This window comes from Vulpes lagopus, chromosome 1 (genome assembly GCF_018345385.1).
Source record: "Vulpes lagopus strain Blue_001 chromosome 1, ASM1834538v1, whole genome shotgun sequence".
Classification (NCBI taxonomy): Eukaryota; Metazoa; Chordata; class Mammalia; order Carnivora; family Canidae; genus Vulpes; species Vulpes lagopus.
Genome location: NC_054824.1, coordinates 181,084,006 through 181,108,593, shown reverse-complemented (window position 1 = coordinate 181,108,593; position 24,588 = coordinate 181,084,006). Strand labels below are relative to the sequence as shown.

General features: G+C 32.5%; 1 protein-coding gene across 4 annotated transcripts in view; it reads left to right on the top strand.

The window, feature by feature from the left end:
• Window positions 1-24,588, top strand: part of DENND1B (DENN domain containing 1B) — a 259,630-nt gene that overhangs the window by 90,138 nt on the left and 144,904 nt on the right. For all 4 annotated transcript variants that reach the window (XM_041758344.1, XM_041758353.1, XM_041758364.1 and 1 more), the window contains exons 4-6: window positions 8,552-8,601; window positions 10,556-10,675; window positions 23,996-24,065. In XM_041758344.1, the coding sequence (XP_041614278.1) occupies window positions 8,552-8,601; window positions 10,556-10,675; window positions 23,996-24,065 (240 nt within the window). The remainder of the gene's footprint in view (window positions 1-8,551; window positions 8,602-10,555; window positions 10,676-23,995; window positions 24,066-24,588) is intronic.

The following is a 24,588-nucleotide window of genomic DNA, read 5'->3' as shown; positions in this document are numbered from 1 at the left end:
TTAATTTTGTGCCCTTCTCTGCCTTCTTGATGTTACTGTTTTACTTCAGGCTACCACCACTCACCTTGATTATTGCAGAAGCTTTCTGATTTCCTAGTCTTCAGTCTTGTCCTTTTAAAATTTATTCTACATGGCGTAGCCAGAATGATCTCTCTAAAATTCAAGCCCAGTCAGGTCCCTTCTTTGCTTTCAGCTCTTCAAAGCTTCCCTATTTCTCTTAGATAGGGTGAACCATGATTTATTGTCCAACTGAAATACTTATTTATCAGGGTTTTTTTTGACCAATAATTTATATATGGTACAATGCAGGTCTCATATGTGCAATGAAATGAGTTTTGACAGAGGCATACACCCATGTAACCCACATTCCTTTAAAGATACAGACTTTTTTTTTTTCCCCCACTGCAGGAAGTCCCTTCTTGCTGCTTTCTGGTTACTCACTGTGTCCCTTATGCCACCCAACAGCCCCAGGCTTTCACTGCTCTCATTTCTGTTGCAATAAATTATAACTTGGATAAGTTTGAGAGTAAAAGGGGATGCTATTGATAAATTTCTTAAAAGATAAATGTGAAGTGCTGTAGGCAAACCAAGAAGAATGATTTCCCTACTCTTTGCATCAAGTCCAGACTTCTTAGTTAGCTTAAAGACCTTATGTATTCAGCCCCTTGATTATTTTTCAAACTACATTCTCTTATCATTTTTCTAAACTTTATACTTGTTCTTTCTCATTTCCAGACTTTTGTCCATTTTCTTTCCTATGAGGGAAGACTATTCTTATATCTTCTCTACTTCCCTCTTCTCATTCAATGGCCTGGCCAATTTCTCATTCTCCCTTCATTTCTCTACTTAGGTAGGATTTCTTCCCTTGGGACTTCCACACCTTTCCAGAAGCACCACTTCTAAATTTGCTTTACACATCTGTCTTCTAAACTTCCTGGTATTCTTCACTTTTCCTTCTAGTACTCTTACTACATTGCAGTGTGATTGTCTGTGGCTGCTATTTACACATTAAATATTTGGTAAATGAACATATATAACAATATTGATAGTTGATAAAAATATATAACAGTATTGATAATTGATAAAAATTAAATTCACATTGAGTTTGTCAGTGTATGAGTACTGGTTAGACTATACCATTTTAAGTAAGTGGTCTTCATAGAACAGTTTGTATTTTATAATTGTGTAATTATAATTTAATTTTTCCAAAGTCTCCAAATAGCTAAATACACAATCAACTATGGTTTTTCCAAACTTTTAGAATATACTATAATTTGCATTTCTGCTAGATGATTTGTAGACTCCAAGGACTTTCAAGGCATAGAGAAATAAATATACCATTGCTCCCAGAATATATACCCATCTAACGGTATGTTTTCCCCAATATCTTAAAGTGTATAGTCCCTGATTTATGCTTTAAAACTAATATTCTATTCTTTCTTAAAGCTTCAGACAAATGACAAGATTCCCATCTGGCGTGTCACAAGATTCGCTACCTGGGGAAAATTAGCAGTTCAAGCATAGTTCTGAACTAGGTTCAAGGCAGGACCAGAAAAAAAGGATAATTATAATTTACTGCTCTGGAACATATCATATCTCTGTTTGTCATTTGTAATACAAAAATCTGTTCTCTAATGTGTGACCTACACAATGAATGGAGAATATGTCATGAATATCACGACAGAAGGATTATCTGCACATGGCCTAGATATGAAGAATAACAGAAAAATATGAATCAAGAGTCTGGCAGCCTACAGAATGAGGAAAAATATAAATTAAAGATTAACAAAGAACAAAGAGAGATAACACTATTACAGGGCAGTGAGAGAAAGAGAGGATATGTTTTCTAAGCGTACCTTGAATAATATCTTTGCCAGTGCAGTTGAAGGGAAAGGCTTAATTTGAGGCTATAGAAGAAAGCAAGAGATAGTTTTATTCCTGGTTAGTACCTTATTTAGAATTGGTAATCAATCTGCATTACGTGGATTGATAAATAAGTACATGGAAAAGGAATTTTATTAATAAATCCTCCTTAAATTAAAAATGACTGTTGGCAAGATTTTTTGATAGTTTATTTATTTGTTTATTTTTTTTTAGATTTTATTTATTTATTTATGAGACAGAGAGAAAAAGAGAGAGAGAGAGAGAGAGAGAGAGGCAGAAACATAGAGGAGAAGCAGGCTCTCTGCAGGAAACCTAATGTGGGACTCAATCCTGGGACTCCAGGATCACCCCCTGGTCTGAAGGCAGGCACCAAACCTCTGAGCCACTTGGGGGATCCCCTTTTTTTTTTTAGATTTTATTTATTCATGAGAAGATAGTTTTAATTTAAAATAAGTAGCAAATATCACAGCCCAAAGTAAGTCCTATACCTATTGAAATCGTGAGATATGCATATAATATGACTTACAGGATTAATAGAATCTGCTTGTATTGTGTTTGATTAAATAGAAATAGGATACATTCAAATCTATATCTACATGTATATCCATATCCATATGCACCTATATTAAATACATGAAAAATCTTCATAGGAGACAGATAAATTATTCAGTATAATACTTTTCATCATTTTATGTCTCAGTATGCTAATGTTTTGGCATAGGCCATTGAACCCAGGACCTTTAATGTTTTAGTTATTCAGTAAATATTTGTTGTGTAAATAAGTATCTTCATTGGAATTCATATGATGTTTGAGAATTCTTAAACAAGAAACTAATTAATAAAAGAGCTAACAGTTGTTAGGAGGTTTTTATATGCCTGACAGTGTCTAATAATTTATGTGGATTTCTCACATAATCCTCCTATAAATTCCCCTCCCCCCCATCCACAGTCCTACAAGATAGATAACTTTTGCCCATTTTCTAGAGGAGGTAAATAGAGCACATAGTTAATATCTTACAGAACCAGAATTTGAATATTAACTGCTTGACTCTGGAGCATTGTGCACTTGACCACTGGGAGTTTCCATCTAGTATGTGTGTGCCAGTGTATGTATATGCATGCATCTATTTTGTAACAATCTAGTCTTAAGTCTCCCTAGTTCTGAATATCAAGAATCATATTTCCTTTATCCTGCACAACATCCAGCTGTGGGGTGAAAGTCATGGTAGTTGACTAAGGTAAAACTTGTTTTTTTGTTTTTGTTTTTTTTCTAAGAATTGAAGTATTTTCCTACTTAATTATGCTTATCTTGATTTAAATGATTGACATTCAGTTTTAAATACTTTAGTATTGGTAAATGAAAATACATTTTATAGGCAATATTCTATTTTACTATGTATTTCCTTCGATCTAGAAAATGTTATTAGTTACAATAAGGTGAATGAAGCAAAGAGGTATTGGTCTGAAAAGGGTAGGAGGTTATATGGTTATTAGAAAACAAAGAGAGTCTTCCTAAATGGCTTTTCTTAGATAGAGTTGGATAATTGTTATTCAAATCCTTGATGAAAAGTTAAAGTTAACCTAGGTATAAAAGTTTGAAGGCAGTTTTTAGTAGAATTTTTGACAAAGAAACTTTGGAAACCTATTTGCATATATATGTTTAATTTCGTTTTTTTGGCTTTTGCACATTTCTCTTAAATTAATGAGGAAAATCTATTACACCTTTTATTGACCAAGCAAACCACCTATCTGCCCGTCACTCTGCCCAGCTTCAAATCTAGGCTTTGTCATTGGCAGAGGGTTCCAGGAAAGTGACTGTAGACTACAGAGGTCTCCTCATCCTTCTGAAACTAATACAAAGAACCAAAATCCTTGAAATTTATGTTTCAAACAGCACAGTTCTCTTTATAGCAGAATATATTTGCTTCTCGGCAGTTATTTAAATCTTTCAACAATAAAAATTCATTTTTAATTTTTGAAAGTGAAGAATAATTTGATCAGAGTTCACAGTCTAAGTAGTTTTACTGGCAGAATGATTTCTTACTTATAGTACTTTCCCTAATTTAAGGAGGAATGATGAAAGAGAAATTTATTTCTAATTGAAATAATACATAAAAATAAATATCCAGAGAAACATTCCGCAGCCGGCTCCATTATTCTGACAGCTATTCTTGGCTTTAAGTTTAAAATACATGCTCTAAATTTTTTTTAAAAAAAATCTTATTAAAAAAAATGAGATGATGATGTCTAAAGAGGCTAGACGTGTAACTTACCAGATTAATATAATCCTACCTTTCAATAAAATGACATCTGATTTAATCACCCTATTAGTATAGTTGTATTTCCCTTGAAATTTTAAAGCATCTTGCAGTGCCCCTGTGAGTTTGCTGTGGTGCCTGAAACATCTTAGTGTGCAGTGTAGGAATCTCCGTTCTGCACCATGCAGCCGGCTTGTGACCAAGCAGCTTAGTGCATGTTCTTTGAGAAAAAAAAGTTGATTTCTCCGTATAAAGCACAAATAGGTTGAATTTATAGTATTAATTAATTTTCACTTATTTGTGAGACAGTATTCAAAATTAAGTAGCCACCTTTTTAGAAATTGATGGCCTTTATTAGAATTAGATTAGAATTGACAATCCCCTTGTTGCTACAAAATGGTTCTGAAAGTGTTACTGAAATGAATAAAATATGGATATTCTTATATTGTGTTACATTTTTCCTGAGAACTTTAGTATAAATTTAATTATATGATTAAAATTATTGTGAGGAATCTTAAGAAAATATGGTCAGCTTCTTTATATAAAATTACATGTGTCATGGTTAGCAGAAAATGAATAGGTTGAATTTTGACTTCCTATAAGTAGTGTAAGGCTGGCTAAGTAAGCCTTGATAACCATTTCCCTTGCCAGTGATTAGTTTAGGAGTGGCTGTGACCTTCTGGCTAATTAAACATAATGGGAAAGTCAGCCAGGAGTGGGGAGGGGCACTTCTGGGAAAGGTTTCCTCACTGATAAAAAGAAGTAACAGAAAGAAATCCTTCTTTCACTGGACACTGCTGTGTCTTCATGCGGTGTGCTGAACTCTGGCAGCTTATTTTGTGACCATGAAGTAAAGTAGCTGAGGAGAAATAAACAAACGCAGGATAGCAAAGTGGAAAGGACAGAAGATTCTGGAGTCCTCAAAGAGGATATTAAATTAATCAGTCCCTGAACAAATCCTGTCACTTCTTGCAATGAGAGAGTAACTATTCCTTATATATTAGGCACCCTTAACTGATATAGTTAGTCTTACTCCTTAATTACGGATGGTATTCAAATGGAATCAAGACCCTTAAGCGTCTGTAGTGTAGGCAATCAAATGTATCTTGGGAAGCCCTCCCTGGTGATTCTTACACCTTCTTATCCTCCTTGTAGTTCTTACTGCCTTCCCATTGAGAACTTCTGGAATGAGATAGTTATGAAGTTAAATTAAGAGGACTTGATGAGTGATTGTATATGGGAGTTAGGAAAAGGGAGGAGTTGAGGCAAACATCATGTTTTGGTTTGGGGAACTGGGTAGATGGTGCTGCTCTTCTAGGTGATAAGGGCTACAACTAAAATATTTCAGTTCTGAATTTGAGGTGTCAGGGAACATGATACTGGAGAGTAGTTAGATATATATTCTGGGGTCAGAAATAACTATAAGACTAAGATTTGGTAGCTGTAACTGAAACTGTGAATGTAAACAAAATCACCTAGGGCAGACAGATACACTTTATTGGCATGGAAGAGAGGAGTATATGGAACCTTAGAGAACATTAGTGTTTCAATATAGGGTAGGGGAAGAAGTAGTTGAGACAGAGGAAAAAAAACAGTTACTGGTGTCAATAATGACATGTCTCATTTCATTTTAGATTTTTCTCCAAGAAATTCTAAGACCTTTGTAGTTGTTGAGCTTTAATTAGGAGGTAAATTCTGTATATTTCAGTTTTTTCAGAAAGTAGATTCTAAATGCTTTTTTCCCTTTTATTTGATCAATTTATAATGCTGAACAGTAGCCTCATGGGATAAAGAGTTAACAAACCCTTCTAACACTGGCAGTTTGCTCTCTTTTATGAGCTCAATTTGACCATAAAGCTTATTAATACAGATCTGGGATATGGTACCAAAAAAACCCACACCCTAACATATAGATTTTCACCAGTCCTTATTTCTAGTCATTCATATGAAGGTAGATGTGTTGTTTTTAGAGTATATGTATATAGATATATGTGTATCATGCCCTTTGTATTTTGCTATTGACGTATATTCTATTTCATTCTTTTTGTCATTACTATTTTTAACATTTGACATTTTCATCAATGTATTTTTTTTTGTATAAACATAAAATATTTTAGAGAATTAAGATGGTTTGGAAATTTCAAATAACTTTTCTTGGCTGAGGAAATTAAGTATTTCCTGGAAACAAAAGCCTGAAGTAAACAGAGAAACATAACTTTTGAAGAGTTTTATCTTAAATCTTTCACATAATCTGTGGATCCCAATCTACTGTGCATGTGTGTATGATACCAAAAACACTTTATGATGGAAACGTCAGACTTTATGGACAATTCCAATACATATAAAAGTACATTTTCAATTAACATTATTGCTAAAAGAATAAAAAAAAAACCCAACAACTATTTGCATGTATCTTATTCTCCCTTCAACCTCTCTCTTTCTCTTTTCTTTTTTAACTTCAGTTTGAATAGCACCTGTAATTAAGGAAGAAAACCGAGCCCTGGGAGCTAGGTAGGACTTTCAGCTATTGATCTGTGTAAACCCAGCTTATACTGTCAGGGGAGAAACAGTCAACTGCTGAGCTGCTTTGTCACTGACATAAGCTGAGAGAGGATTTTTTTGTCTATACTGTTTATACACTAGTCTATAGACCTGCTGGCTGGTTGAATTTTAAAGAGTGCGGAGGTTTAAAGACTTGTCCCCTGAGGGATGCTTCTGCCAGTTGGGAAGCGAGCTGAGGCTGTTTTGCAGAAGTGTGTGCATGTGTGTTGCTTGTGGAAGAAGGGAGGGGGAGGGTGTGAAAGATTGAGCAACTAACTGGGAAACATTCTTCTTAATTTGAGTCTTAAAATTGCTGTGAAATATATTACTAATTTGGATATATTTAGAAATAGGCAATGAGGTTTGAATATATATCTATTGTTACAAAAATTATATGAACAACTTTGCAGGGGGGTATTGAAATAGTGTTCATATGTGTCGTAAATATGGTAAATAGCTTCACATTTTGTAACACAAGATAAGGATTAGCAATGGACAGATGAACTGTTCTTATTTGTAGTGAACTGTTTTCAGTGTTCAGTTACATGTTCATAAGCAAACCAGGGTACTCTGCTTTAAAGATAGAAGGATTGCTTTTTTTACATGCTGCTTTTCTTTCTGCTTCAATGTTTTAAGGTCTTGAAGCTTTCTTAGGTATTAGCTTTGGAATTTTACAATGTTTTATTATTAGTTAATACCTTATTGCAGTAAAAAAGCATATGATAAATTTTATGTTAAAACACTCAATACCATGATTCTGTAGAAGGCTTAAATATGCAGGTATAAATTATTTCTCTGGATGTAAGTTTTATTGGTAAAGAGGTAGTATTTTTTGGTGGGGGGTGACTACAGCATTAAGATATTTGCTCTTTTTTCTTTTTAATAGGAAACATTCTCATAAATCTCTGCTTTGTCTTGTAAAATTACCTGGTTTTGAACTTATAATATGATATTATCTTCAATTCTAAAACTTAACTTTTAGAATCAGAGTTAATGTTTTCATATATAACAAAATAAATATTTTTGTATTTTTTGCCAAGTATCTGACAGTTATTTATATTTTGTTATGATTATAACATGTATGATTTCTAAAAGCTTTTAAAATTATTTTATAATGGCTATAAAATCACTGCAGGTTATTTTCTATGTTTAATTAAAACATAATTTTCATATTAAGCAATTCATAAACGAAAGTGCGCGGAATAGAATAGAAGCTATATTGTTTTACGTTTAAAGGCTTATTTTTAGATACACATTTTTTTAGAGACATGTTATTTGAGATAAACTTAGTGTTACTGTTGTTGAATTTACCTAAAGTTGAAACATACAAAAATGTTTCTTTAGCTATAGAAAGTCTTTTTTTTTCTTAACCGTTTTACTATGGGACATGTAGAGTTGTTATACCTCTCAGTAATTCATGCTGCTGCCAACTTCATTCCCTTTTCTCTGCCTGCATTTTAATTGAAACAACATTTATATTTTTGAGCCAGGATCTGTCAGAAGTCCCTGTGGCTAGTCTGCGGTACAAGTAGCAGCAGACGTAGCTTACCCATATGGTGCGGTGCTTCTTGTAAAATCCATATGGCCTTGTTGAAGGGAATCCCAGCGGGGATGTGAAGGGTGTTAATACCCTTCAGGCCAGGCCTTTCCCTCCTGGGGCTTCCGTGGCATTGTCAGTGCAATCTGCCAAAGCACCAACTTAATTCCTTTTTAATAATCAATTATTTTAGTCTAGGAACCTGTGCTATTTTTCTTAAGAAAAAACAAAAAACAAACTTTTTTCTCCCCCTAGAAAAGGTCTCAAAAAAAAGTTTTAACTGCATTTTAAAAAATATTCTAAAGCTTTTTTTTTTAATTTGCATTTGCAGGAAGTACTACAGAGTGTGCCCAAGTTCTGTTTCCCCTTTGACATTGAAAGGTACTGTATCAGCCATCATTCACAGTAACTTCAGCTCATCTTAGCATTTTAAAATTGTCTCCTGTGTTTTTTAATAAAAAGGAATGTACATTCTCTTCTCTGCTTCTAACAATAACAACAAAAGGACTGGAGGTTCAAAATTAAATAATATTTGGAAGGAAAAAGCCTTCTTACATCATTGTATCCTTTGTTTTTTCCACTGTGGCCAGTTAGGAGAAGTCCTAAGGTTCCATTTCTTCCTTTTGTTCTTCAGGTACATATTGTAAGGACCTGCAGAAAAAAAATATTACTAATCAGAGCCTTTGTATTGTGTCTTTTAAAATCAGATGTATATATCCTGGTTTCTATCTCACTTCACCCTAATTGAAAAGACCATCTGTGTGATATTGTAAAACTCATGGATAGTTGTCTCCCAAGAATAGCTGTATAGAAATAGTGTAATATTATGGAAGGCTGCAGGGAAATCCTCCCAGCAGTTTTGAAAATCTCATTATGTTTGTATTTTACTGAACAAATACTGAATGAATAGAGTATTACCTGTGTGTAGTTGGAGTTTCACAGAATATATAGGCCTTTAAGCATAAAAACAGATCATTTATTGTTTTTCATGTGATTTTCACACCCTATTATCAGTTTTTTTAAGAGTATGGTATGAAGGGTTTTAAAAGAAAATTTATTTTTGGAAAATATTTGGCTTAAGTAAAGATTAGTAAAAATCTGAAATTTTACAATGTTAAAGATAATGCCCTCTGAATGATGGGCTAATTGATACTAGTAAGTATTGCTGATGAATGATACCCCTTTTTATACCTCCTTTCTGGAGCATCAGTTGTGCTTGTTAAAGGTAGAATTTTCAATTTAATAGCGAAGATAAAATACAGGAAGAAAAGCCTTGGAAAATATATTGTGAACATCAGGCTCTAGAGGGAACATCAGGAACTAGAGGTTGTTCTTGAAGTTTGCAAAAAATTTTTCAAAACTATCCATTTAAATGTGTTTGTTAAATATTCAGCATTTGAAATGCACTATTTCCTGACAGTTGGAAATAGTTGGTAGTGTTGGCACAGTGGTAGTAAAGGAATTACATAATTCTGGTGCCTCTTTTAGAACCAAATTTTAGGTGCCATGGGTATTTTATCTTGAGACCAGGAAGCAGATGTTCAGTTATGGTTGTCTAATGGCAAGATGATAGTAACAAGAAATGTCTTTATGTATTTTAAATGGTGATAAAGATCCAGTATAATGATTTATAGCACACCTTACACTGTGGTGTGATTCCTACCATGATACTGTGATACCTAGGTCAACAATTAGCTAAAGTTCTTTGTAGTAAGCTTTTCCGTGGAGCCTGTATTCTTATTTTGTACTTGGAAATCTGTGTTTAGTATATAGGCAGCTCTAGAAGAGAATGCTAAAAAATGCTAATAGTAATTTTTATGGTACTCTACTGGGTGAGAATGTCACCAGAAGCAACAATTAAACAGAGGTGCTGGTGGCTGCCATTGGATGCTAAAGCAGCCTGATTTGCTGTCTAAGCAGTCTTAAAATAATCACAATGAGAGAGACTGGAGTTGAACAGAATCAGTCATCATGTCTTGCTTCTCACGTCTACAGTCTCGCTAATAGTATTTTCAGATTTATGAAATATTTTAGAAGTACTTTTAGGCATGTGCAAACTTACAGTGAAGTACATTATGATTTTCTATTAACGGGTTAGTATACGCCTAATTGCTCAGCCTGGAGGGAGTTACAACTTACTGTGATATTTGACTCATGACTTAGTTTACACATTTCACACTCATTTTTGTTTTAGAACTTAGTTCTAGATTTGAGAACCAATGGATTGGGAAGGTGAAACCAATGACGCATGTAAATAAAGTCTTGCTTTGTTTTTCTTTAAGAAAATTCTCATTTAAAAAGCACATTAAAGTTTTATAATATTGCTGTATTTTAGAGTATCTCAAAATCAAGTCGGACAGCATTTTACCTTTGTACTGACAGACATTGAAAGTAAACAGAGATTTGGATTCTGCAGACTCACATCAGGAGGCAAAATTTGCTTGTGCATCCTTAGGTAAGTATTTGTAGTGAAAAGAAAATTAGATGCATTAATACTTTAATGGTGCCTTTCTTTTCTACTTTGTTATGCTTTGGATGCTTACAATATGCATATAATATTCTTAGTTTGTTTTTTCTAGATCCAAGTAAATTGAAAAATAACTTTATTTTCTATATATAGCATCAATTAGATTTAAAGATTTACCAGTAACAGTAAAATTTTTCTTGAAAGAATGGCTCTTTTAAGATTAGTTTTTGTGGGTTTATTTTTGAAAAATTAAATATTAAGATGTGAGTCCAAATAATATATATGTTTCATCTATTGAACAGGATGCAAAAAAATCAATTAAATTAATACATGCTCTTTTTTTATCACTGAGCCAGAATTTGGATTTTTGAAAGTGAATTACTGCTTTAAAGCAAAGTTGTAAACTGATGATTCTGGGCAAAAAAATGTTTGGATATGTTTTATTTGGCCATATGGTATTTAAAAAAAATTTAAAAGGTTTCCAACTTTATAATTTTAGTGAAGTCTTGCATAAAATTCAAATTTCTAATTTCTTTTGCTAAATGGGAATATTTGCTAATTGTGGTCTTGCACTTCTTGGTAGCAGCAGTATGCCAGAACTAAGCAGCAGGTTTTTAGCTGTGTCATGAATTTACTAGTTTGCCATAAGTCCTACCTGCCCTGCTTCAATCACTTACATCATTTGCCTTGAGATGCTGGCTGTTGACAAGGAAGGACTCTAAAAAGTTAGCTTCCCTTTATGATGTCTTGATGAATCAGAAATCTAAATCTCTTCCATAAAAATAGGATCTACACCATGATTATAATATAGATATTGGTCAGGCTAGCTTCTGTATACAGAAGTGTTTGTAGGAGAAGAAGTAACATTTAATATAATAATTAAAATATTACAGAGAAAACTCTGATATGAAATTATTCATTTGCTGTTTAGCTACATTCATATCGTTTGTTGAGGTTGAGGTTATAAATTTACCCGGAACGTTTGTTAGCTGGAAAATTTTTCAATTTTTATTTGAAAGTAAATGCTTACCTTATAATGTGGATGTTCCTTCATTCTTTCTTTAGGCAGCAACTCTTTCATTTGGATAATAACTGAATTTAAAACTTAGATTTTATCTGGGAGAGTATTATGCTTCAAACTATAGGCTGATTCTTATAATATGAAGCCAGTTGGTTGTGTAGTGAGAGTAGAGGTGACAGGATGGAAAATGGGGAGGAGGGTTCCTTTTATTGTTGTGTTTAATGCTGAAGGTTCAAAAGCTACACTTTAAAGGGGAGTAGAACCTTACCACTCTGCCCAAGGCATGTTTGTCCTAACAGAAAGACCAAAGCTGTTGGTGCTTTCTACTTTTTCTCTATGAATTTTTAAATCTTTTCATTAAAAAAGTCAAGTTTACCCCCAAAATTTGAGAGTACTGCAGTGAACTCTTGTGTATATATCCCCTAGATTGACAATTGTTAACATGCCTTTCTCCTTCCTCTCCTTCCCCCTCCGTGCACAAACACATACATGCAAAGTCTTTATCTTTCTCTTATTGTTGTTTTTACTGACCCAGTTGAGGATAAGTTATAGACATCAGTTTTCTGTAATATTTGAACCTGCATTTTACAACTTTACCTCGCGGCCTCTAAAATGAGTTCCTGATATTCATAATTAAAGAGAATGAACTTTTGTCTTTGTTTTGAATTCTTAAAATATTTTGAATATACTGAACCTATTGATAATTAGCAAATAGTGGGGTGCCCAGGTAGCTCAGTCACTTAAGTGTCTGACTCTTGATTTCGGCTCAGGTTGTGATCTCATGGGTTGTGAGATGTAGCCCTATGTTGGGTTCCTCACTCAGTGTGAAGGCTGCTTAAGATTCTCCCCCCTCCTTCCCCTTCTGCCACTGAATGTGCATGCACATGCTTTCTCTCTCTCTCTCTCTCTCTCAAATAAATAAATAAATAAATAAAATCTTTAAAAAATTAGCAAATGGGTACTAAATGTTCAGAATAGTCCCTATAAAATGGGCTTATAGAATAAACATTCTTAGAAATTTCTGTTAAAATTTAGGAAAGCCTACATTATTTCAAAATATTTGCACAAACATGAACTAAAGCTATTTGTTAAATTCCTGAAAGATTGATACAGTATTCATATCTTCAACCAGGGTCATTAATTTGTAGGAAAGATTCTAAAACAGTTACAGTAATCAAGTTATTGCTATCAAACTTGTTTATGTGGAAGAACACCTGAGTGTCTTAGTACTCTTTGAATTTGGAACAGTTTTACTACAGGAAATAAGGCTTTACTATATAAATGTAATAAAAAAATAAAATCATATATGCCAATAAGGAAAACCTTTCACAGTATGCATTATTGGTTGTTTTATATTTTTTTAAAGAAGGTTGTTTTTATATTTGTTTATTTTTGTCATGTGATAGTGCTTTCTGATAGATTAAGAAATAGTTAGCAAAGCTTTATGAAAAAAACAGAGGAGAGTCTTAAAATGAGAAAATTCTCTTCTCCAGCTTATTTTTTCCTGGGAAATTTTCAAAAGTTGCCATCTCATGATTTTAATGGCATAGCATAATCTTTGTCCTGAAAGACAGTGTACTATGTTGAGAATAGCCAGTAAATTAAAGACTATTTAGTTTTAATAGTGAAAGATAATGAAAATATAATGGAATTCAGATGCTTATTCAGGAAGCTATCATAGGTAAATGCCTATCTATAGGTAATTAATGTATGTTTGTGAAAATAATTTTAACAAATCTCTTAAGTGCTATATTAAGGGGAATAATGGTGTTTTGAGTCCTGGTTTGTCTATGAACCAGATCAGGTGTCTACCACTTTAGATTTAACTTTATAATTGTTGAAAAGAAGGATAAAACTTTAAACATACTGGAAGAAAACATTGTTGGTTTTAAAAAATTACCGTAGAAGTTCCTGGGTGGCTCAATCGGTTAAGCAACTGACTCCTGATTTCGGCTCTGGTCATGATCTCAGAGTTGTGAGATTGAGCCCTACGTCAGGCTCCACACTAGGCATAGAGCCTGCTTGGGATATTCTCTCTCTTTCTGCCCCTCCTCCCCAAAATATATAAATAAAAATGAAAATTATTGTAGTCATGAGTGCCTTTATTTTTTTTTATTTTTTAAAATATTTTATTTACTTATTCATGATAGACAGAGAGAGAGAGAGAGAGGCAGAGACACAGGCAGAGGAAGAAGCAGGCTCCATACTGGAAGCGTCATGTGGGACTTATTTCTGGGACTCCAGGATCATGCCCTGGGCCAAAGGCAGGTGCTGAACTGCTGAGCCACCCAGGGATCCCCAACGAGTGCCTTTATATGCCTACTACCACTGAATCTTGAGGCCAAAAAGATTGGCTTTTTTACCTGTATCATGATGAAAGATTTTGTTTGATGACAAATATATGAAAATTGAAAATACCAATAATGAACTGGTAGAAATATATTTATAGCCACTGTAACAGAATTAATAGCTGTGATACAGGATAAGTAGCTACAAGTTAATGACACAGAACTGAAGAATAAGAAAGACATGTGAGTAATATATTCACAGAGGAAATTTAAATAGCATATACACCTATGAATGATGCTCAGCCTTACTAAAGATGAAAGAAATGGACACATTAAGATTGGCAGAAATGAAATTAAACAAAATAAGCATGAGGGGTAACAGACACGTCATATACTGTTTGTGGGACTATACCATGATATAACCTTTAGAATAGAAATTTAATAATATCTATCAGATTTCTAAAATCTCATACTCATTGATTCAGTTATTTATAGTTCTAGAATTTTAAATCTCAGGAATATTCCCAGTAGAGAGCAGTAAAGTGTGAACAAAGTTATCTATTATGGCGTGGTTTATAATAGCAAATAATGGGATATAAATGTCCTTCAATAGGAATTGATTAGGTATGTTATGGTACATTTCCAGTCTTCCCTGGCAGCCCCGCCTCCCCCTACCAGAATGCTCTGTTTTTTTTTCACTTATAGAATATTCTCCCAGTGCCTACAATAGTGCCTAGCACATAATGAATTCTTAATAGATATTTGTTGAATAAATAAATTAATGAATGAATGACAAACAGAATGGAATATTATTTATCATGGAAAATTATGTACTCATACAGACTCTAACTCAGAGAAATGTTTATGATATATTGTGAAACTATGAGAAGTGTCAAGGTAATATTTATGGCATGTTCTTACATTGTAAAGAATAATTTATTTATGTATGTAAATGTATTTACTTTAAGAAGTAGTTAACAATAAGAAAGATTTACATATTAATATAGGGTTGTTTATACCTATAAAAAAGACTAGAAGAATAGATCTCCAATTTTTTTTACTTTATGCACTTCAGCACTTATCCTTTTTTTTTTATGATGAATGAGTCATTTTAATCAGTTTTTCCGTGTTCTAAAATTCCGATGTTAGAACTATAAATAGTACATTAAAACTCAGTGGGAATTTAACCAGATCATCTTTTGTCAGGTAAAATATATAGTCTGTTTGCAGGATAGGAGATTATTTTATTAGTGTGTTTTATTACAGGCACTTCAAAGGCAGTCAGTTTATCATGGTGGTATAGCAGAATTAAGAATGAAAAGGGTCGTTTCATTCTGTGCTCTTGAGATTTGGAGTCACAGTGTGTGAAAGAATGGCCTTTGGAAGAGAAAAAAATACTGCTTCTGAAATGACTTTGCCATCACCATCGTGGAGCCTGAGATTAGTGTTTTTCCGTAATTTCAACACAAAATGTTTAACGTAGCAGAAACGGTTTGTGAGGTGGCAGGAGAAATGCTACTACATCTATAATTTATTTCCTATTATTTGTTTCTCTTCCAACACTACTCATTTAATTCTGTTGTATTTTGAAGGTGTAACGGAAGAAAATTTGTTTAGTTTCAATATAAAACCAAGACATAGAATTTAATTAGTAATTTTCTGAGGTAAAGAAGGAAGATAGAATTATCCACTGAACTATTCACAGAATTTGTTAGAGCAATGAGAAGTCTTCATCTGAAGGCTAGGTGTGTGTGTATGTGTGTGTGTGTGTGTGTGTGTGTGTGTGTGTGTGTTAATTACGGACTGTGGTGTTTGCAGGGGTTGTGTGAGAGACTCACCTATGCTAGTATTCTGAGTATTAACTGGTAGCTAGCTGTCCAATACTTTTGGAGTAATGTTTGCATTCGGTTTTGTGGGAGTATCCTGGTCTTAGAATTCAGCCTTAATTCGAAGGCTTTTTAGAGTTTAGCCTTAATTCTAAGGCTTTTTAGAGGTTAGCCTTAATTCGAAGGCTATTTAGAGTTTAGCCTTTACTAGGGCTAGAATTTTAGAAAAATGACAAAATACTTGCAAGAGCAATACATAGAAAATTATGTCTTTATCCATGTTTTTCTGATAACAAAAGTAATACTTTTATTAAGGAAAATCTAGATGATTGAGAGAAGTTTATTTATTTATTTTTTTTGAATTTTTATTTATTTATGATAGTCACAGAGAGAGAGAGAGAGAGAGAGAGGCAGAGACATAGGCAGAGGGAGAAGCAGGCTCCATGCACCGGGAGCCTGATGTGGGATTCGATCCCGGGTCTCCAAGATCGCGCCCTGGGCCAAAGGCAAGCGCCAAACCACTGCGCCACCCAGGGATCCCCCAAGAAGTTTAAACAAGAAAATAAAGGACTTGTATTTGTAACACCTAACTGTTACTTAAATTTTGGTATTTCACTCCTGTCATTTCTATGACTTGTTTAGATACATTTACAAATCTTTCTATTGGATAGCAAACTAAATAATTAACTGTAGGCTTTAGTCACAATTTGTAAATGAATGAATGCATGTAAAGCAGTTTATAAATTGGAAAAACTTCCAAGGCTTTCTTAGTATCCTCTTTAAGTGTTGAGAGTTTTTGCACATGCTCAAGCTGACAGTTGGTCATTTCAGTTTTCTTTTTCCTTAAAAGTTGAGATTTAGCACAAAGATAATTTCTTTTCTGATTATAGTTTTTAAAATAAGTTATTTATATCTTTACCTGGAATATATTTTGACTTTTGAATATGAAAAATCATAATACCTTGCCCATGATGCTGTCTCGTGTAAAACTAGTGCATTTATATTGAATCATGCATTATTCTTAGGTATTCTATTGTGAGATAATACTGGATTAATTAATTAGAGGTCATTCTCATTAAATGACTTAAGATTTTTAGATGCAAATTAATATTTCTCTTGTTATCTTTCTTATTGTGATTGAATGTAATCTTAACAAAAAATTCATTTATATTACCTTCTAGTTTTTGTATTTTAATGATTTAAATTATATATGAAAAATATAAATATCTCTTGAGTTTTGTTGATATTGAAAAGTTTAAAACATTTCAGGTCCTTAAAAGTCATAATGAAAATGAGATACATTAAGGATGGTTAAAAATTTTAATACAGGGTAAAATCAGGTACAAAAGTTGGTGTTTAACTTTGAATTTTCAGCTGAGGTTGTGTGCTTTAGCTCTTTCCATGACATGTCTATTTTAGCTTTAAATAAGATTTCAAAAATATTCTGAGATATTACTAATTTAAATCTTGCCATTGTTTGTATTTAGAATTGCTTTCACAGGCTAACAAAAATGCAAGAAATAACTTTTTTTTCCTAATTCAATTCACATAATTTTAGAACTATAAAATTGTTGCCAAGGGTTCTAAATGAAATACCCTAATAAGGAAGACAGATTGATGTTTAGGACCTTTGTAGTCCCCTCCCCTTCCCCCCTTTAACTCATACCAAACTTGAAGCTTTCACACTCTTCCTTTGGGCAAATCCCTTAGAAGCAGAATGTTTCAATTTTACACATTTTGTGTCAATTTTCCAGACAGAAAAACAGCCTCTAGACATTAGACGTTTTTCTACGGAAAGGCAGTTTCCTTAGTTTTATTTGATTACTATAAGTTAAGGTTCCTGCTGATCACTTAGACTGTTAGTGGTTACCTGACTATTTGACAAAAAACATTTCCTTTCCTTTATTTAACCTTTGACTTTTGAATGTAAAAGTTTTATCAGCCCTATAGTGGAAGCACAAGTGTGGGGGGAAGTCTTCTTACTGCCACAAGATGGATTCATGACTTTATATCCTCTGTGTTTTGCCTTATGTCTTTATGAAAAATTAAGAAAATAGTCTTATAACTAAACTTTGAAGAATCTCTTGACTTCTTAAGAAATAATTGGTCTTAATGTTTTACATTTATATATGTGTACAAGACTATGAGAGTCAATTATTCTTTGTTAAGAAAATTACATTTTCAGGCTTTATAAGATTCAGGTAAAATATTAAGCCATTATAGTATGTTGAGTACAGTTTTTTAACTTTCTAGGATTTTTGTGTTTAGTTGTAAGAGAACAAATTTTTACTGTCTTTGAGTCTATAAAATTTAGTGAAAAAAATTTTAACTTATTGATAATCAGTTTAAGGGCTTATATGTTAGTGAGAAATAGCTTTGAACATATATTGTTTGAAATTATCTAAAAAGCCACAGAAATAAGAACCTGAGAATAACATTTCTTACCCAGTGAGGTAAGTTTATATAATTTATAATGTTTTATAAATCTATAACATTTATAATATAGATGTTATTTTTGCTATACATTTTGTCTTTAAAATTTACAGTGGAGGGACACCTGGGTGGCTCAGTGGTTGAGCCTTTGCCTGGGGTCCTAGGATTGAATTCCACATCAGGCTCCCCGCAGGGAGCTTGATTCTTCCTCTGCCTATGTCTCTGCCTGTCTCTCTCTGTGTCTCATGCATATATAAATGAAATCTTAAAAAAATAAATAAAACTTACAATGGAATCTTGTTAAATATTTGAATTATTGTCTACTTTGTGTACTCCAAACCATTTTCTTTGTCATACAAAAGAATGAGCAGGACTTCCTGTTGAGTAGTTGCTTCATATCAAGGATTGTGGATGCAATTACTTACAGGGACCAGGAAGGAATTCAAATGAGATGTAGGGTAAATGTCTGACAGAAGTTGGGGTTAGTTGGTGATCCAGATAGGACATGCCATATGCAAAGACAAAAGCCATTACACAGCTTTAGGTACAGAGTGAAAAATATGTGACCAGTTCTTTTGATTTTTAAGAGGAACAAGAAATCCAGATCTTTAAGGGAAGTATCTCAGATTTAGAAGCTGGCAACTTATTTGATTAAACAAGGGGTGTTGACCAAACAAAATATGCCCATGGGCTAGAGATAGTGTGCAAGTAGTCAGTTTATACCCTCTACTCTAGATGCTATTGTTTATTAGCAACAGAAAATGTTCCAGCTTCCCTGACATTTCTAGGAGCATGACTAGGTTACAGAATAGCTCCACTTTGATATATGATGTTTTTATTTAAAAATATGAATGACTTCCATTCTTAAGAAGGAATTGTTATCACCAAGAATCAGTATATGTTATAAAATGCATGTTGTGTGTAACTAAACTCAGTTCTTTATGGTGACACTGGTGTATCAGGTAGTGATGTATCAGGCAGCGCTGTAAAAATTAGAGTCTGTTCCACTCTTTCTCATGAACAAATTATGTAGAGAGAAAAATATTGACTAGACAATAGATAATGAAGTTATGAGTCCTTCTATTGGTTAAAATATCATACTTAGATTATTGGTAGATAGACTTATGTTATTTTGAGAGAGATCTTGTACTATATTGAGGGCCATGTCCTTTTTAAAATTTTTATCCACAATGATAAACGTAGAAGCAGTACTAACATCTACAATTGGAAGGAATTACCAATACATTAGATAAAAGAATTAAACAGATCTTTATCTGCTGAGAAATTCGCCCATATGAACAAAATATAATTTGAAAGGCATAAAAGTAATGCCTTTTATATTAGTTAAACAGATTTGGAAGATAGGATTTGCTTCAGTGGACAGAAATTATAAGTAGACTGGTTTAAGATTAAGCCAGAATATATTTTGTCATAGTTTATTTAGCTGCCTGAAAATGTCTGGTTATTGGACATGTTTATTCAAAGATTAGATATTATAGAACTGCATGCCTGCATTGGGTGATAGGCTATCTATAAAGAACACCTGAGCAAATATTGCTCAGTCAAATGGATCAAGAGTTCTAATCCCAGGCTTGCCATTTGGTAACTTTGTGACCCTGATCCTGGGTAAGTTTCTTTACTTTAGTCAATTACACATTATGGCATTATTTTAATAATTAAGTGAGATAAAGTACCTAGCATGTTTTCATACATATAGTTAGTGTTTAAAAAGTTTTATTCCCTGTTCTTCCAATTATTTTAACATACAGAGTGTCATCCCTTAGATTCTGCTGTCTTCTCCCTAGATAGACATAGAACTGACTAGTTCCATGTTCTATTGCAACTTTGTTGCAATAGTTTTTTAAAAAAAAGTTAGTCTGTTTTATAGATGAAATCATTTTAGAGGTAGTTATAAAACATCATAGTGTCTAGCAGTGCTATAAACATAATAGAATTGAGTGTTGAAACTGATGATTAAAAGAATGAAGATAAGAACAAAATCCAGCATATCCTTATTAAGAACAAACATAGTCTGGTACCAGGATGAAGTTCAGCCAGAATTGGTATTCTTGGAGATTATAAAAAATAGCATTGATTACATAGATAACAAAATATTTAGCACAAATAAGAACTATTACATTTTGAGAAGTAATCTAAATATTATTTAATTCAATTTGTTTTATTTTCAAAAACAGTTAAATAATCTTACAGATAAATTATATTTATATAAATTAGCTTTTATGAAACATTGTTTCAGTTAATCTTCACAATTTGAAAGAAAATTGAGAGGGGAAGAAAACTAATGAAAACTAATGTAAAGATGAAAAAACCAGAACACAGAAAAGTATTTGCACTGTTGGTGGGACTGCAAACTGGTGCAGCACTGTGGAAAACAGAATGGAGATTCCTCAGAAAGTTAAAAATAAAACTACTATGTGATCCAGCAGTTGCACTACTGGGTATTTACTCAAAGAGTACAAGAACACTAATTCAACTGGATATACACACACCCCTGTGTTTATATTAGCATTATTTACAATAGACAATGTATGGAAGCAGCCCAAATGTCCATCAATAGATGAATTAATAAAGATGTGATATTTATATATATAAATAAATAATGGAGTGTTATTCAGCCATAAAAAGTATGAACTCTTTCCATTTGCAATGACATGGATGGACCTAGAGAGTATAATGCTAAGTGAAATAAGTCAAAGACAAATACCGTATGGTTTCACTCATATGTGGAATTTAAGAAACAAAACGAGGAAAAAATAGAGGGAGAGATAAACAAAGCAAGAAACAGAACAATCTGATGTTACCATAGGGGAGAGTGGCGGGTAGTTGGGTTAAATTGGCGATGGGGATTAAGGAATTTATTTGTTGTGATGACACCAGGTGATGTATGGAACTCTTCACTTACTGTATTGTACACCTGAAGCTAATACAACACTGTATGTTAACTAACCGGAATTAAAATAAGAACTTAAAAAAAAGAGAAGCATTCAAGGCAAAAAGAATTCTTGTGTAGACAAAGATTATCTCACTTTGTAGTAACTTAGTATTATCAGATATTTATTGTAATTTTTATTTTTATAATGGTCCAGGAAGGAAGAATTAAGGTCAAAAAAGTTTCACATTATTTGAGTAAGGTGGTAATGACAGTGTAAGAATTAACAGGTAGACGTGCAACTATCTAAAATCAATAAATTTTGCTTTATTTAGGCATTTTTGAGAACAAGACAGAAACAGATCAGCATGCTCATTGAATAGATTAGGTCTCCTCTTAATGTGAACATACAGATTTGAACTACATGACATACTGAAATTTTCCTGAAATAACACTTTCTTCAGGCCATTAAAAGTTGAAATATGAATATGAAATGCTTGCATATGTGAAAGAAATGGCACTCTGTCCAAGGAAGTGTAGTGTGCTTTAGTAGAAGAACATTCTCCATGAAAATTATTTCGTTGAGTGATAATGAGTGTAGAAAATAAGATGTGGTAATTTGCATGGTATGGAGTTGAAAATTTAAAAAAAGTATTATTAATCTTTTTTTCTTTTTTGGTGAGAGGTATAGTAGAATAGTAATCTAGGCACTAGAGTTAGAGAGTTGAATCATTTAAATAAGAAAATTAAGAATACCAGTACTAACTTCTGATTTTCCAGTTCCCCAAGGCTGTACTTTGCTCTTTAGACCTTTGTACAATTTATTCCTAAATAGAACTTTTCTTCCATGAGTTTAGATTTGTTTCTTATATCGTTGACATTGATGCCCTGATATTTTAATATTTATCCTCCTATTATCCATTGGTTTATCTCTTTATTCTAGTTGCTAGGAGATAGTCTTGATTTAATTTCTAATCTTTCTATTGATATTAATTTTTTTCAACTTTTATATTTTGAATGTCTAAAAGTTCTTTCTTGTCCAGAATTTTTTTCATCTCTTTTTTTTTAGATTTTATCTTGTCTAGTAGCATCTTTTTCTATATTAAGCTCCTAAGAATATTAATGATAACTTTTTAGAGTTCTCATCTGCTGCTTGTATTGTGTGTTTACTTGGAGTTCCTTTTATGTTTGTATTCACGTCTGTATATATTTTCTCTAATATCTAGTGGTTGAGCCCTTCATTTATATTTAAGATAGAGGCACCAAACTGAATTAGAAACTTTGTATGTACAGTGGTGGATTTCATTCCTAGAAAATAGGACCTCTGAGGGTTTTTAAAGAGATTCCCAGACCAGTGTTTCAGGATCCTGAGGAGTGGGGTACAAACATTCCAGTTACTGGTCATTTTCTCTTTTATTGCCACCTAGGTTTTGGTGTTCTGTATTTTGCTAAGTCAGATATCATTCTTTGTTTCCGTTTCATCTTTACAAAACCTTTCAACTGTATTGCTCTCTTTTTGCTTTTTTCTTCATTTCTCTTCTCCTTATTAATTTATACCCTTTTTATTCATTTACTATCGTTTTAGTGTCATTTCCAAACAGCACAGAGATAAATGTGTGTCTTCAATATACTAGATTTAACCAGAAGTTAGTAGTTTAAAATATCATAGGCATCTTTTATATCACCTTTTATTATCATTAATAGTAATTATTATTATTTTAAAGAACTCTATAACAGTTCTACTGAATAAAGAGACTATACCTCACTGCTCTTCTGTTGTAACTTTAGGTTACTCTTGAATCAAAAAGCATCATTCATAGCCATTAATAAATCAGACATTATATGAAAAAATGCAGATAGAATGTTGTTTTCTAAGCTCTATTCATTGATTCTTAAATGAAAAATTTTAATTTATATACATGTACTCTTGTCAGGGTACAGTTATATAGTAAAAACATCATACTGTTTTCTTCTAGAAAGTAGTCTTATGTAGTAATTCTTTAAAAAAAAAGTTTTTGTTACTTGATACTTAATACACTGGTGTTTCTATGGTTTACTATATACTTCTATGTGAAGAGCATGCATTTTAATGAACAATTAACCTTTGAATAGATTTTAAATGTACTAATATCTTAATTTGTAATAAGGAGTACAGATTTTTTGTGTATAATTGAATTTTGGACAATTCTATTTTGGTTACATAAAAATTAGTTATATTTGTATCTAGTAAAGTGAATCAAAATGAATTTTCAATTATATGTATTTTTGATATCTAAGAGTTTTTTACAACTTTAAAATAGACTTTGTTATTTATATTGATGTTTATTTTGAAATTTATTATCCTACTTAAACGTCAGTTTCAAAATAATTGACTAGGCACATAATTCTATTGTATTATATAGTGACTTTAGTAATCATAATAAGAAATAATTACGTCTTTATTTTGAAAGCATTTTAAAATTAGTTTTTATTTTGTATTATATTTTATTACAGTGATTAACTTATATTCTCTGAGTGCTTATGGTGCACTCATACCATGTATACCATGATATAGGATTACATAATTTTACTACAGATATAAAATAGAAGTGTGTAATGAATAAACTTTATAATAGGACTTTGGATGATTACTATTTTGTGAAAAGTATTAATAGATAATAATAAAATTTTACTGTAACAGTAAGGAGAACATGGATATAGTTCTTTTCTGCCATCCAGGATTAAGCTGTTTGAAATAAAACAAATTTAATGTTTGTTATCTCTTTTCTTGATTCTAAATAATATATGTGTTGATTCTAAATAGTATATGTGTATACATTTTTCAAGTTTTTTTTGTTTTGTTTTTTACAGTTACCTGCCATGGTTTGAAGTATATTACAAGCTTCTAAATACTCTGGCAGATTACTTAGCCAAGGAACTGGTAAGCTATGTTTTTCCCCTAAATTTTTTCTAATGTTGTAAAATACATGTAACATAAAATTTACCATTTTAACTATCTTGAAGTGTACAGTTCTACGTCATTAAGCACATTCACATTCTGTGCAGCCTTCGGCATCATCATCTCTAGAACTTTTCTGTCTTCCCAGATTGAAACTCTGTGCCCCATTGAACAATAATTTTCCTTTCTTCTCCCTTGATCCCTGACAACAATCATTGTATTTTCTGCCTACTTGAATTTGCCTATGCACCTCATGTAAGTAGAATTGTATAATATCTGTTCTTCTGTGACTGGATTATTTCCCTTAGCATGTTTTCAAGGTTCATCCATGTTAAAAAAAAAAGGTTCATCCATGTGTCAGAATTTCTTTCCTTTTTGAGGAAAGGAATTGCTGAATACAATTTCATTTTATGTACACACTGCATTTTGTTGATCTTGTCATCTATAGATGAACAGTGAGGTTGCTTCGATCTTTTGACTGTTGTAAACAGTGTTATTAGGAACA